This window comes from Acomys minous (genome assembly GCF_964271855.1).
Source record: "Acomys minous genome assembly, chromosome: 15".
Classification (NCBI taxonomy): Eukaryota; Metazoa; Chordata; class Mammalia; order Rodentia; family Muridae; genus Acomys; species Acomys minous.
In genome coordinates this window covers 98,962,210-98,976,591 of record NC_140497.1, presented here as the reverse complement: position 1 = coordinate 98,976,591, position 14,382 = coordinate 98,962,210, and the positions used below count along the sequence as shown (strand labels likewise).

The window sequence follows — 14,382 nt, the reverse complement described above, 5'->3', positions numbered from 1 at the left end:
GCCTTTTCAAAACTTAAAACACTTGTCTATTCAGCCCTTAAATGAGTGTCGATGGTGTGGTACACATACTTTAATTTTACTGAGCTCTTCAATATGAAACACACCCATCTGCCCAATTTCATTTGTTGTTGTTTACCTTTTGGGTTACTTCCTGCAGGTAGTGGAGTTTTGTTATCTAAAGAAAAAGTGTATTTCCTTGGCTTGTTGCCAAGTAATAGAATTCCTGTGGGAGCATGTGTAGTGGGCAAAATAATTAAAATACAATGCAGCTTTGGGTCCAGGTTGTCCACACGGGCACTCTGTAAGTTCTTTTCTAACAGAGTCAATTCTCTCTCAGCCTCAGCTGATGATTTTCTTGGACTATTTAAGTCCTTATGACTTTGTATGGTTTGAAATAAATTTCTTAGCTCTTGAGTAGTTAATCTGATTATGGCCCATAGCCAATTAATATCTCCCAGCAAGTTTTGAAAATCATTAAGAATTTGTAATTTGTCTCTCCTGATTTGTACTTTCTGTGGTCAAGTTTTCTGTAACCTATCTTATATGGTAGATAACTATTTTTTTCAGGAGTAATTTATAAACCCCCATAAAACAAAACTCTCTTTGCTTCATCCAAAAAATTTTTTCTAATGTATGTGCATTTGAATCAGCCAGTAAGATATCATTCATATGGTGGTCAATTTTAGATTGAGGAAACTCTCCAAATTATTTCTAATGACTTATACAAAAGACTAGCATGAGGTAGGACTGTCTAACATTCCTCCTGGTAAGACTTTGGGATGCTATTTCCTGATTGGACAACTATTATTATAAGTTGGCACTGAGAGAGCAAGCCTTTCCCTATCATGCTCATGCCAAGGGATTGTGAAGAAGCCATCTCTTAAATCAATTACTATCAAAGGCCATGACTTAGGTAATAAAGAACGTAAACAGCCCACTGGCTCAAACATCTTAGTTATGGCTCTTAAGTCTGTTAAAATCTTCAATTTTCCCACTTCTTTTTGATAACAAACACAGTGGAAACCCATGGTCTGGTAGATTCCTCCATGCGTTGAGCATTTAGTAACTCCTGGACCAGCTACTCTAGGACCTGCCATTCTCCCTTTGTCATAGGCCACGATTTCACCCATCCAAGCTTGTCAGTCAGCCATCTTAACGGTAGGGTGGGTGGGACCTTTGAAAACCCAATATCAGTCTTGTCCTGCTCATGAACAACCTGTACTGTCTGTGGCTGTTCTTGATTATACCCTTCCATATGTTTCTCAGAAACATTCTTTATTTTCTGTTTACTCCTGAGATTACAGAAATGTTAATCTCTGTTTTCCGTTGCTGCAACAAATCATGTCCCCATAAATACATGGCTATATTAGCCACATATGGCTTTAATCTTTCTATTTGTCAACCAGATGCCATACAGTCGATCCATCTTGCATTTTGTTTTACCTGAGATAAGATTACAACCCCTAGAGGCTGAAAGTTTACCTCCTGAAGAGGCCAATTCTGATGCCAAGATGTTGGTGAAAATATTGTTACATCTGCTTATGTGTCTACTAAACCTTCCATCTCAATGCCATGTATTTGTGTTTTTAACTTTGGTCTCTTGTTGGCTTAAGGTTATTGTGTCATTCCGATGTTGGTTTCTGTATCCCCATACGTGGTCACAAGTTTTGTTTTGAGAAAGTCTTGTCTCAATGTTGCATAAACCTTGCCCCCATTGTGCCCTGGTACGCCAATAAACAGCTGAGAGCTGATTGCTGAGCAGGGGAGAAAACAGGCCTGTACTTCCTGCCAGGCAGGGTAGGAGAAGTTAGAAGAGGCAGGAGGTGAATTCAGCCACAGGCAGAGGTGCAGGAGAGATGAAGAAGATTCAGCGGGAGCAAAGAAAGAAGTAAAAAACAAGTAACTTGGGGATTTTGGCAAAGATGGAGTCAGGATAACGTAGAGTATTAACGACAGTCTCAAACAGGACAAGAAGTCTTGTAAAGACTTTGAAAGAAATATAAAAGAGTCTCAATTTTTGTGTGATAGAAACAGACACAGTTTTATAAAAGTAACTCTAACAGTCTATGTCCATTTATGGCAGCTTTCCAAAATGCTTGTTTTGTTGTCTCTTCTGAAGTTGTGTGTGTGTGTGTGTGTGTTTGTATGCATGTGTGTATGTGTGTGTATATTTGTGTGTATGTGTGTGTGAGTGCGTGTGTGTGTGTGTGTTTGTATGCGTGTGTCTATGTGTGTGTATTTGTGTGTATGTGTGTGTGTGAGAGAGTGTGTGTGTTTGTATGTGTGTGTATGTGTGTGTGGGTGCGTGTGTGTTTGTGTGTGTCTATGTCTATGTGTGTGTGTATGTGCATGTTTGTGTGTGTGTGTGTGTGTGTGTGTATGTGTGTGTGTACCGAAGCCCCTGTACTGTTGATTACATCCAGAGCTGTCTTATTTTTAACATCACACATTGAGCCTTTTAATTGCTGTATGGATGCGTTTCTCCCACATTGACAGGAAACCATGCCATTGAATTTGATGTTGGGGCCTGCAGGACGTTCCCTCAGATGTTTCCCTGGTGGCAACTGTTACTCTGCCTGTCCCTCGTTGATCTGCAACTTATTGGTCCAATGCCAGCCTTTGCAGCACCTTCTGCACACTCTAGAAGGCTGGAGCCTTCTTTTTGGATGGTTTCTAAAGAAATAAATTGTTTCTAGGAATACTTGGCCTAAACGCCCTTTGAAATGACCCTGGTTACACACTCCAAATATCTGACATTTTGGGTTTTCTTAAAACCTTTAGAAATTACCTCTCCGATCAGAGTAGCATCATATATATCAGATCCAATATCAGATGTATCTCTACTCCATTCCCCTACTGGTGGTGATCTTGCCTTTAAAGGTCTAATCACAGTTTTGCATATTCAATCAGCATTTTCAAAAGCCAAAGATTTGGTTAGTATTCTTATGACTTCTGAATGGGATATTATTCTACTTATAGCTGAAATCAGTCTTTGAAAAAAATAAAATCAGTGAAGGTTTTTATGAAGCCTTGTATAATTGTAGCAAATGACTCAGCCCTCTTCCCGCATCTTTGTCCCAGATATTTAAAGTTGCAAAATGATATAGCCGCCATGCAAGGTCTTCAAAGTTAAGCTGTTTTTGTAACTGGGCATATTGACCTTTACCTAGCAACAGATCCTGGAAAACATCCATAGCTCTAGCCTCATGATATTTTTCTGTAGCCCCAGCTTCCTCTTTCCCCTGTGTTTGCCATTGTAACTAAGGATGACCTTCCAATATTGCGGCTTCCAAATTTTTCTGTTCTTGATTGATATTTCTGTCCCAAATTGCCCATGAAGTTAATACCTGCATCACATAGGGTGAATAAATACCATATGAAACGATCACTTTCTTCTATCTCCTGAAGTCTAACATGTCTATAGGATTGCGTTTATTTTATTATAACCTTGGGTGTGTCTGTCATCCCCTGGAAGGTACTGAATAGTAACTGCATAAACTAACCCTGTTTTCTTACATCCATTGGCTGCCCCTGTTCAGTTTTATCATGCACCAGTGCTGTAGAATCTGGTCTAAATTCCTCTGTCTGTGTCTGAGTATTTTTCTTATTTTAATTTATTAGTTTTTGTAAGGCTTGTCTAAACTCCTTTCTTTTGGTCGAAGTCTTTTTCACCTTTGCATTTCTGAATCTCTTAGGCTTGTCCCTTACCAACTGACTTTTAATATTTTTCTCTGCATGTATAACCTGTGCATTAAAAAAAAAGATTTATTTATTTATTATGTATATAGTGCTCTGCCTGCATGTACACCTACATATGAGAAGAAGGCACCAGATCTCATTATATGATGGTTAGGAGCCACCATGTGGTTGCTGGGAATTGAACTCAGGACCTTTGGAAGAGCAGCCAGTGCTCTTTACCTATGAGCCACCTCTCCAGCCCAACCTGTGCATTTTTAAGATTGACTTCAAAGCACTCAGTCATGCAAATACTTAAACAGAGAAGCCTAAGGATTCAGGGTCTACACCCTTCAGTGTTTTTAATAGCTGAGTAGTATTCCATTGGGTAAATGTACCATAGTTTCTTTATCCATTCTTTGAGGGACATCTAGGTTGTTTCCAGATTCTGGCTATTATAAATAAATCAAGCTGCTAGGAACATAGTTGAGCAAGTGTCCTTTTTGTATGGTGAGTGCCTTTTTGGGATATCCCCAAGACTTGTATAGCCTGGTTTTGAAGTAACACTATTTCCAACTTTCTGACAAGTCATCAGATTGAGTTCCAAAGTCATTGTACAAGTTTGCACCCCCACCAGCAATGGAGGCGTGTTCCCTTTCTCACATGAGGTGAGCCTGGCACTGGACCACAGTGTGGCATAAGGAGTGAAACAGTCATGTATTGCCACATGAGTACAGTGGCAAGGATCCCAGGGGAACGAATGTGTGTTACTGAACAGGCAGCGGTGTTTTCCTTGAAAGTGAGTAAGTGAATGCCAAAGGACATTAGACACCAGAAGACCAAAGTCTGTTCAAAGGGCAGAGCATGTGCATGAATAAACATTCATAAAGGCAGTGAACAGAGAACACATTGTGGACCCTGTGCTAGGGGTCCCTACTTCTTCCTGTGTGAGCTGCTGCCAGGCTCAGTTTGAGTCAGAGTGCCTCTCTCTGCTTGACATGTGGCTCTACCTGGTGGCCCTCGTGGGCCTGTGGACCCTCCTGCGCTTGTTCAGGGAGAGGCAGGTGGTGAGCCATCTCCAAGACAAGTATGTCTTCATCACGGGCTGTGACTCAGGCTTTGGGAACCTGTTGGCCAGACAGCTGGACAGGAGAGGCATGAGGGTGCTGGCTGCATGTCTGACGGAAACGGGAGCGGAGCAGCTGAGGAGCAAGACGTCAGACCGGCTGGAGACAGTGGTGCTTGATGTCACCAAGACAGAGAGTGTTGTGGCAGCCACCCAGTGGGTGAAGAAGCGTGTTGGGAACAGAGGTATAGTTGAGATTCCTGTGTAGGCTGCTGGTGTTCTGTCTGTGTGTGAAGGGAACACCTGTGTGGTTCTGAGAAGACTCCTGGTTGGGGTCTCCTCTGGGGTGGATTGAAGTTACTTCAGATTCCCCAGCTCTGTGGCACATCAGTTCTTCACGCTCCCTATTCCTGGTCAGTGGAAGACTTGTGAAGATTTCCTGTCCAGATTCTTCTCTGTCTTCTTGGTCTTTGTACGCAGAAACCCTGGGCTGTTGTCTGCTGAGTGGCAGGTTGGAGGCAGTGAGAAGGATGGAGGGTCCTGGGGCCATGGACTCTGTGTGGTGCTGGCCCGTCATGTGTGTCTGCTTTCTCAGTAGGAAAACCAGTTCTTACCTCCACCCTGTGATTCTCCTTAGGGAGAGCCAAGGTCATTCCCACTTAAGTGCAATGTCACAAAGTCATGGAATGCCTTAGGAATGTCAAACTTGGCAAAGGTCTCTCTCTCTCTCTCTCTCTCTCTCTCTCTCTCTGTGTGTGTGTGTGTGTGTGTGTGTGTGTGTGTGTGTGTTGTGTGTTAGTAGAAAACATAAATTTATTAAAAGTAAATTGAAAACATGGTATTTTTCTAGACCCTAGACATTTCAACTCAACCAGAGTTAAGACACATGTGACTATCCAGTGGATAAACCTAGTAACACTTTAACCTGTCTGGATTAATATATGTGCACTCTCTTCACTTTAAAAGGTGAGCAGTTTTACCACTTGAAGAACATTTATTCAAAGAACACTGCTCAGTGAACTGAGATGCCTTGACCCCCAACCAAGCCCCACCAATTTTACTGTGCCTTAGTATTGGATATTATTTGGTCTTTTTGCATTTCTTTGGTTGTGTTTTTGAGGCAAAGTCTTGCTATAGAGATGGCCATGGTCCTAAAACCTCTTCCTCATCCTCCATGGTGTTGGCACGGCATCCGTGTGCCACCATGGCCAACTTATTCTTCTACAGATGGCCACAAGCACTGTCTCATGAAGCACCTACCCAACACAGAGTCTGCAAGCATGCAAATGTTGGGATCCTAAAATCAAAGTGTCTTTTTTCTATGTCTTTATTTCTTTGTTTTCATACAATGTATTTTGATCATGTTTTCTCTTTCCCCCACTCCTCCAAGATGACCTCCACGTCCCTACCCATGCAATTTCATGTTCTCCTTGTCTTACTCTCTGAAAACAATGTGACAAACAAAACAATGTGAAAATGGACACAAATAAACACAAAACCAATAAGATTTTTTTGAAAATCCACTGCAAAAAAACATGGAATTGCTCCCTCCCCAAGTACATGGAGTCCACGTGTGTTTGCCAAGGTCTCCTGGCTGTGAGGCTCCATCGACAGCACAGTGCAGGAAACTATTGCGCCCTTTGCTGGCAGGATCATTAGAAACAGCTCCTGGCTTAGAGGTTAGACCTCATGTCCCCTTCCCCTTGTCAGGGCTGGGTCACTTGATCCTGTGCAGGCCTCCTGAGTGCTGGCATGGTCTCTGTGAATTCCTATGTGCCTCAGCCCCTTTGTGTCTTTAGACAGTTTCTCTGGAGTCACCCATCGCCTCTGCCTCCTAAGATCTCCCCACCTCCTCATCTTCACAGTCCTCTGAGCTTGACGGAGCGGTGCAATGATGAAGTCCCCATTGGGACTGAATGCTCTAACCCTCTCACTCTGCACGTTGTCCGGTTGTGTGTGTCTGTGTTCAGTCTCATCTCTTGCAAGAGAACGTTGGACTGAGGAGGGTGATGAGGGCTCTGGTGCATTAGTGTAGTTAGCAATGTGCAGCTAGAGTCCTTTTACTGCACAATCCCTCAGCAGAATAAGATGATTAGGTTTTGCCCGAGGTCCGCGACCTATCTAGTCTCGGGTCATGGCCGCTATAGCAGTGTCAGGTGTGGGTGCTGTCTCATAGAGTGGGCCTTGAATCAAATGAAAAGTGTTTAGTTACTCTCTGTGCTCTCACAGAACACATCCCAGGAGATTTCCTCTCAGTGATGCTGGTCTCTTCTTAGTCTCTGCTAATGTCTTAGCTCCACGTGACCAGCATCAACTGTCCCAGTAACTCTAAGCGTTCACGCCGTTGTCCTGGTCTCTTGCTAATGCAGGCTGAGCCTTCAGCTCCAGCTGAGCAGAATGACAGAATCTTTATTTAAATCAGCAAGTGTTCCTGATAGAGTCTGTACCTGATAGAGCTCAGATAGAACCTCTGAGCTTCACAAGCCAGGTTTCCATCTTCTGTATTGCCCTGGTTTCTTCTAAGCCCCTAAAGAGCTTCCCGCTGGGGTCTCAGCACTCAGTGGGTTTTCTAGCTCAGAGTTGCAAAGTCCTTCCACATCCTCTTTAAAATGTGGTCAGTGGTACCCCACTACACTGGCACCAACTTGTCTTAGTTTGGGTTTTACTGCTGCAATGACCACCACATGCCGAAAGAGCAAGTTGACAGGAAGGGGTTTGTTCAGCTTACACTTCTACATCACTGTTCATCACCAAAGGAACTCAGGGCACGAACCTGGTTTAGGAGCTGATGCAGAGACCATGGTGTGATGCTGCCTACTGACTTGCCTCAGTTGCTCTCTCAGCCTGATTTCCCATTGAACCTAGGACCAGCATCCCAGGGCAGCACCAATGTCAATGTGCTGAACCCTCCCACACTGATCACTATGCTTGATGTCACCAAGACAGAGAGTGTTGTGGCAGCCACCCAGTGGGTGAAGGAGCGTGTTGGGAACAGAGGTACCACTGACATTCTTGTGTGTGTCTGCTGCTTTGTCTCTCTGTTTGAAGGGGGGCCTTCCCTCTCCCCTGCCCCCTACTCCTTGGCAAGATCCCTCAAGGGTTTGTGGGACTTGAAGTAACAGCAGCCTCCTAGCTCCCCAGCACATCCCCTGAGCACTTTTTCTCTCTCCAGCCCTCCCAAGCACTCTGTCTCCCAAGCACTCTGGTAAGAAGGCGCTCTGGTGAGGGTTCACCCTCTCATGGTCCTGTCCATGCTCTGTTAATCTTGGCTATGCAGAAAACCTAAATGGCTACATCCTAAGTGACAGGGTTGGGGGTCTTACGGTTGTGGTTAGGGTTAGGGTTAGGGTTAGGCTTAGGGTTAGGGTTAGGGTTAAGTTAGAATTAGGGTTAGGGTTAGGGTTAGGGGTTATGGTTGAGGTTAAGGTACCTTTCTGGAGCCGAGAATGGGACTTGGTCCTGGGCTGTGTGTGCTGGGTCATCTGGCACCATCCTGGGGTGGATCTCCTGTGTCAGCTTCGTACTTGCTCTAACGTGTCACCTGCAATCCTCTGTGTAGGGAGATATGATTGTTCCTGTGTTTAAAGCAGGGCATGGCCAGCTTCAGGACTGACTTGGGAAACTACTAGAAGATGGGTTGCTCTTCTTTCATTAAGCTGGTTGTGTTAATCATTATGGGGCAAAAGAAGCACCTTGACTTAAAAGAAATCTAAGAATAACTTAAAACCATGGTCATTGCTCAAAATACTAAAGCATGTAAAACCACAACAATTAACCTTTAGTTTACCACCCGGTGGATAAGACTAGTAACACTTTCACTTGCATGGGTTAAAATGAAGGCATCCTTTCCTCTTAAAAAAGGGGAAGAATTTTTCCTCAACAACATTTCTTTGGATGATAATATTTAATGAACTAGAAGAACCTATCTTTTGACAGAGCCCCACCAAGTTAATCATACTATGGGATCAGAAGCTGCAATTCGTTGGTGAATGTGTGTTTGATTTGGCTTGGGTTTTTGTTTTTTTTTTTTTTAAGACAGGTTTCTCTGTGAAGTCCTGGCTGTCCTGGACTCACTCTGTAGACCAAGCTGTCCTCGAACTCTGAGGTCTACCTGCCTCTGCCTGCTGGGACTAAAGGGACGTGGCTGTTGCCCTGCAGGAGACAGGATCTTGATGCTGAGCTGGCCTTGAACTCATGATCTTTCTACTTCAGCCTCCTTTGGCTGGGGCCTGCAGGTATGTGCCACCACCACCCCATCTTGTCTCCTACATTTAGGACCATAAGCTCTCTTCTTATGGTCAGTTTTAGTGAGCACGTGTCGGGATCCTAAGTGTAAAAATACCATGGATGGACAGCTCATATCTCTAGAAGGGCGAGGGATGGTTTTGGACTGAGGAAGCACATGGCTTTTGGGCCATTTCTACAAAATCCACAAGCACCGGGTAATCAGCTAGCCCCTAGCTGGCCCTGCAGTGTGGTTAGACGCGTTGTTGGGTTGCCTGACGACCTGTAGTTTAGTGACTAAAGAGACCGCGCGTGACAGTGTTCTGTGTGTGAGTGGGAAGAGCAAGGGCTCTGTTTTCTGGGGCAACAGGTGGAGCTGAACCACACTTTGCCTGCTCCCTCACGCTAGCTTTGTATTTTGTAAGCACATCAGGAAAGTTGCTCAATACTGATTTGGGATGTGGCAAGGTGTACAGGTCAGGAGATGTCCTCAAGTGTGGTGCGGTCTGCCGTGTCTGGGTTTGTTTGCTAGGTTTTTAGAACCGATTTCTCTCCTGGGGTTCACAGATTTATCTAGGCTATTGGACTAGTATGCTCCTGTCTGGACCTCCCCGGCTGTGGGCTTCTGAGCACACTACCATTCTCAGCTTTGTATGTGGACTATGGGCTGAAGCTCAAGTCTTCCTGCTTGGGAGAAAAGTCCTGCGCTGACTGAGCCGTTCTTCTATCTCTCTTTGTCACTTGAAAGGCAAAGGCAGCAGCGTGTAAAGAGTTCAAAGAAATGTGAAAAGAGAACTGGGAAAATAAAATGTCTGAAGCATGGCCTGGATCTGTACAACACACATACACAAACACACACATAATTTCATGTTGTCCAGGTTAGGAGAGGTGTACCATGTCTTCAGCATCCCTTCTTAAACTTAGCAATGAGAAGGGGCTGCTGGTTGCTTCCCAGGCAGGGAGCTGGGCCATGAAGCCTCAGAGGACGAAGGTATCCCTGCTGTGAGGCAGCAGCTTCTGGGATGGTTCCCAGCTCTGCTGACAGCAGGCTATTATTCATGGCTTCCTAGTCTCCAGTGAACACAAGGCTCAGTGGTCTTACCTTGTTAAACATGCATTTCACCCACAAGTAATCCTGTGTTGTATCACTCTCTTTTTTTCCTACTGTCCCTAGGTCTCTGGGGTCTGGTCAACAATGCTGGCATTGCCGTTCCCTCAGGTCTCAATGGGTGGCTGAACAAACAGCACTTTGTAAAGGTGCTGGATGTGAACCTGCTGGGCTTGATTGATGTGACTCTGAACATGCTGCCCTTAGTGAGGAAGGCGAGGGGCCGTGTGGTCAACGTTGCCAGTATCACAGGCCGAGTGTCTCTCGCGGGTGGTGGCTACTGCGTCTCGAAGTACGGTGTGGAGGCCTTCTCAGACTCCCTCAGGTATTGGACAGGGATGTGGGTCCCTGAGGGAATTTTGGTGTGGCTTTTATTTAATCACCTTCCTTAAGACCCGATTGTGGGTTTTGAATGTGACATTAAGATGGTGGCAACTGAGAGAGTGAGAAAAGAGACAGAGAACAGTGGCCTTCCCTTGGAGAGGCAATGGCCCAGTCAGCTGTGTGGACTGTGGTAGCCATCAGGTTTGTCAGAACCTTGTAGGAGGATTGGACTGCATCAGAGTAACCATGGGAACATGGTAAGCTGGAGCCCGGAACATGCATGTGCAGGAAGATGGTCCTTGGTGATAGGGCAGGCCACATACAGAAGGAGGGTGGTCAGGTATGGGGAGAGCATGTGGAGAACCCGAGAGTGTCACTCACTGTCTGCAGGGACCAGGGAGGTGGGGGTGGGAGGGCGCTGCATGCAGGAGGTGGCTTTCTGAAGACACCTGCAGGAACAAACAGTGGGAGATGTCCTGAGAGCTTCCTGCAACAGATGTGGGATGGATGGAGACTTAGGGGTGAGGTGCAGGTGAGTGGGGCAGCCATGGGGTCATGTGCACCTACACTACATGGAGGAAGGTCTTCCGTGGTACCATGGAGCAGAATTTCTAGTTTTAGGTCAGTGACCTCTACACACACCAAAACCTGTGTGTGACACCCAAGAGCGCAGAGCCTTCATGGCCGGCTTCATCACCGTCTGCTGCATAACCCGGATCCACCGCTTATGACCTTTTCTCACCACAGGCTCATGGTAGCAAGTTACAGTACACCCACAGGGAGTCTTCTCAGGGACAGGCCTCTAATGTTTCTACCATCTGTCTGTCTTGCAGGAGGGAGCTCTCCTACTTTGGGGTGAAGGTAACTATTATAGAGCCCGGCTTCTTCAAGACTGGCATTGTCAGAGGAGACGTGCTGATGGCAAATATCAAGGAGATCTGGGACCAGGCCAGCCCAGAAGTCAAGGAGCTGTATGGCGAGAAGTTCCTGGCATCCCGTAAGTGAGCTGTGAGGACCAAAGCAAAACCTAGTCCTGGATCTGTACTCTGCTCATCACGTTTCCAGCACTGGTATCCGACCCTATCCCTTCAAAGACAGGGTGCTGAGACCTGTGTATTGGGGTGGTGGGTTGTGGTCGGCATAGGCTTTCCTGGATGTGAGAGCATGCTGCTCGGTGCCCTCTGAACCTCTACAGTTCACAAAGCTGTATGTGAGGTCAGGGATGGAGGCTGAGTTGGACCAGCACCTTCCTGAGCTGAGCTACAAGGAGCTGAGTGAGCAAGGTGCTTTTTTAAAGCTGGGTTGTGTTCCTTCTGAGGAACTGGCTGTGCTGGGCTATGCCTCCTGATGTGGGGCCCATGGATCTTAAAGAACTTTTGCTCTATGTTGGTGTCAGAGCAGGCGTGGTGGATGGGGACAGCACACCTGAGCCATTTCTCCTTCTGCACAGATCTGAACATGCTTAAGTTGATGGCACAGAAGTGCAACGTGGACCTGTCTTTGGTGACAGACTGCATGGAGCATGCGCTGACTGCCTGTCACCCTCGCACCCGGTACTCAGCAGGCTGGGACGCCAAGCTCCTCTACATCCCCATGAGCTACCTGCCCACCTCTCTTGTGGATGCCATAGTCTACTGGACTTCCCCAAAGCCTGCCAGGGCTCTGTAAACCCTAGAAACCACATTGCCTTTTTAAGAAATACATTGGAACAATGCCAAAATAGAACCTTAATTTTGTATCAATATAGAAAGATCTATATCAGTGTAAGATTTTTTGGTTTGCAGTAGCTCTATGGTGTAAGAGTAGATTCAGTAATCCACCCTTTTTTCTTAGTATTCCTATTTCTTATGCCCCCATGTTTTAAAAATAAAAAGTATGCACTTTTCACTCTAACACAGTAAAACTGTTCACAGTAATGAAGGTGTTTCTGCCAAGCATTCTGCAATGTTCGTCCTGGTTGTATTTTGCAGTCTTAGGATTAAGTATTTTTGAGTTCAAAGTTCTGTAGAATGTTTGTGTCCGTCTCCTGTGAGGTCAGCAATTTGAATGTCCTGAGCAGTTTGAAGTCTGAAGCTCAACTTGGGGTGGTGTTTGTCAGCTTAGTGGCAATCCTGTGTAGGAGGAACAAAGCAGCCAACCCAAAGGTGCCCACTGTTTGTGCAGACCCAGGCAGCAGAAGCAGAGGGCAGTTTTGCCCAGAGGTAGCTTTATCCCAACCCAGCTGGGTTCCTCATTGCAGGGCCCCGTCATCTTCTTGAAGATCTAGAAGGTTACTGTTAGGAACAGCAGAACATTGAAACGTTCTAAATGCCATGCATAGTCAGCTGATCTTTCAAAGATTTTGAGAACCACAATCTATTAAGTGCCTCCGAGGGACACAAACTTTGTTCCCAGTTACCTGCTTCAGACTCAAACCTGAAAACTCATACAGGAAGCTAGATGAAGCTTATTTCTAGAATTAGTTAATACTCTGTATGAGAAGCAGTATCACGACAGAGAGTTTGTATGTACATAACAATCTTACAGATTTTGCGTAATGATTACAGCTTAGGAGAGGTCTTAGAAAGTCAAATGAGTACCAAGAATTGTAAGATCAGTGGCAATAGAAATGTCCCTTATTTTTTGCTTTCCTCTGTCCCATATCAGGTGGCTCTTCTGATAGGAGACTGAAATTTTGGATTTTCCTTTAACAAGCAGAGAAGAAGAGGGCCATGCCCCAATGCCAAAGCCAGCTTTAATTTTTAATGGAATTGGAACCACATAAGACCATTTGCCACGTATGTGTGTGGAGGGCAGCAGAGACAAGCTGGAGGTGGGGAGACCACCTGGGCAGTTTACTCTTTCTCTTGGGACATTTCCTCTTGATGGTCCTTCTTTTTGCCTCAGATGTGTCATTTGTCCACTGGTGTCCGGCTTCCTTAAGTGGATGCTTTTATTCTTCTGGAAAGATGAAAACAAAACCCTACCCCATCCCTGACTCTGAGGGGTTCTTTTTACAGCAGGTTATAGCTTTCCTAGGGAAAAATGATTTTTGCAACAAAAAAGTATTATCTTTCTATTGAGATTTTAAAAAAATTTTTAAAAAACAGGCCCGGTGGTGAAGTTGGGGGGCCAGAGCTTTAATCCCAGAAGTGAGTGAGGCAGAGGCAGGTGGATCTCTGAATTTGGGCCAGCCTGCTCTACAGAGTGAGTTACAGGACATTCAGGGCTAAAATATAGAAACCTTGTATCAAAAAAAATTATTTTGAAAATTAAAAATTAAGAATACCTTAATGTGTTTGGGTAAATATACCTATATTCCCCTTTCCCTTTATGTATAAATGTCAATGTTTTAGTCTATTGTTGGGGGTTGGTCTGATGTATTTTGATGCTAATTAATAAAAGGCCTTCACACCTGGGGAGGGGCAAATGAGGCAGGTGTGGCTAAGTTCCCTGTTGTGCGGAGACAGGGAGAATGTTGGGAGAAGAGAGACCAGAGGAGAAGAGAGGACCGAGGAGAGGGAAGGAGGAGAAGGAAGCCGCCATGGGCTGGATGGAGAAGAAGCACAAGGCTGGCGAGGATGGAGATTTGGCCCAGATGAGGAACCTTTGCAAGTATTTGGGATTATGGATGGGAGGTAGCTTGGTAGAAATTCTTAGAAGCAGATGGCGTGGGATTGGGCAAGTATCCCATACCTGTCCCACTATGGGAAGTAGTTTAGAGGATTAACTTCTGCCCTGCCCCAGGTTAACTAAGGCTATTTTAAAATACAACAGGTGTCTGTGTCTTGATTGATTGCCAGTGGGTAAGAAAATACTGCCATAATAATAATTATAGGCCTAATAATAAACACTTTTAGGCCATACTAGTAATTTAACAACAACAAGTGGTGCCCAACGTGGGGCAATTATTAGGCAATACTTGTCGTTTAACAGCAACAGGATATTTATTTTTACATCACAGAGTACATTTTGAGTTTCACCCTGTTTTTTGAGAGCAGCTTTT

General features: G+C 45.2%; 1 protein-coding gene across 2 annotated transcripts; it reads left to right on the top strand.

Moving 5' to 3' along the window:
- Window positions 1-4,534: 4,534 nt before the first annotated feature.
- LOC311584322 (retinol dehydrogenase 16-like) lies at window positions 4,535-12,300 on the top strand. 2 transcript variants are annotated; one of them, XM_084758572.1, is made up of 5 exons: window positions 4,535-4,986; window positions 7,607-7,738; window positions 10,140-10,398; window positions 11,231-11,394; window positions 11,848-12,300. In XM_084758572.1, the coding sequence occupies exons 1-5, from the start codon at window positions 4,674-4,676 to the stop codon at window positions 12,063-12,065; spliced, it is 1,086 nt and encodes a 361-aa protein (XP_084614698.1). In that variant the 5' UTR covers window positions 4,535-4,673; the 3' UTR covers window positions 12,066-12,300. The 2 variants fall into 2 exon arrangements, with proteins under 2 accessions (XP_084614698.1, XP_084614699.1); XM_084758573.1 differs by lacking the exon at window positions 7,607-7,738 and having other exon boundaries at window positions 4,537-4,986.
- The last annotated feature ends 2,082 nt before the right edge of the window (window positions 12,301-14,382 follow it).

Bases quoted from the DNA above. Each gene is read 5' to 3' on its own strand.
- LOC311584322 (XM_084758572.1), top strand. From the start codon at position 4,674: ATGTGGCTCTACCTGGTGGCCCTCGTGGGCCTGTGGACCCTCCTGCGC. The intron at 4,987-7,606 runs GTATAGTTGAGA...CATTGAACCTAG, and splicing joins GAAGCGTGTTGGGAACAGAG to GACCAGCATCCCAGGGCAGC. The intron at 7,739-10,139 runs GTACCACTGACA...TACTGTCCCTAG, and splicing joins GGAGCGTGTTGGGAACAGAG to GTCTCTGGGGTCTGGTCAAC.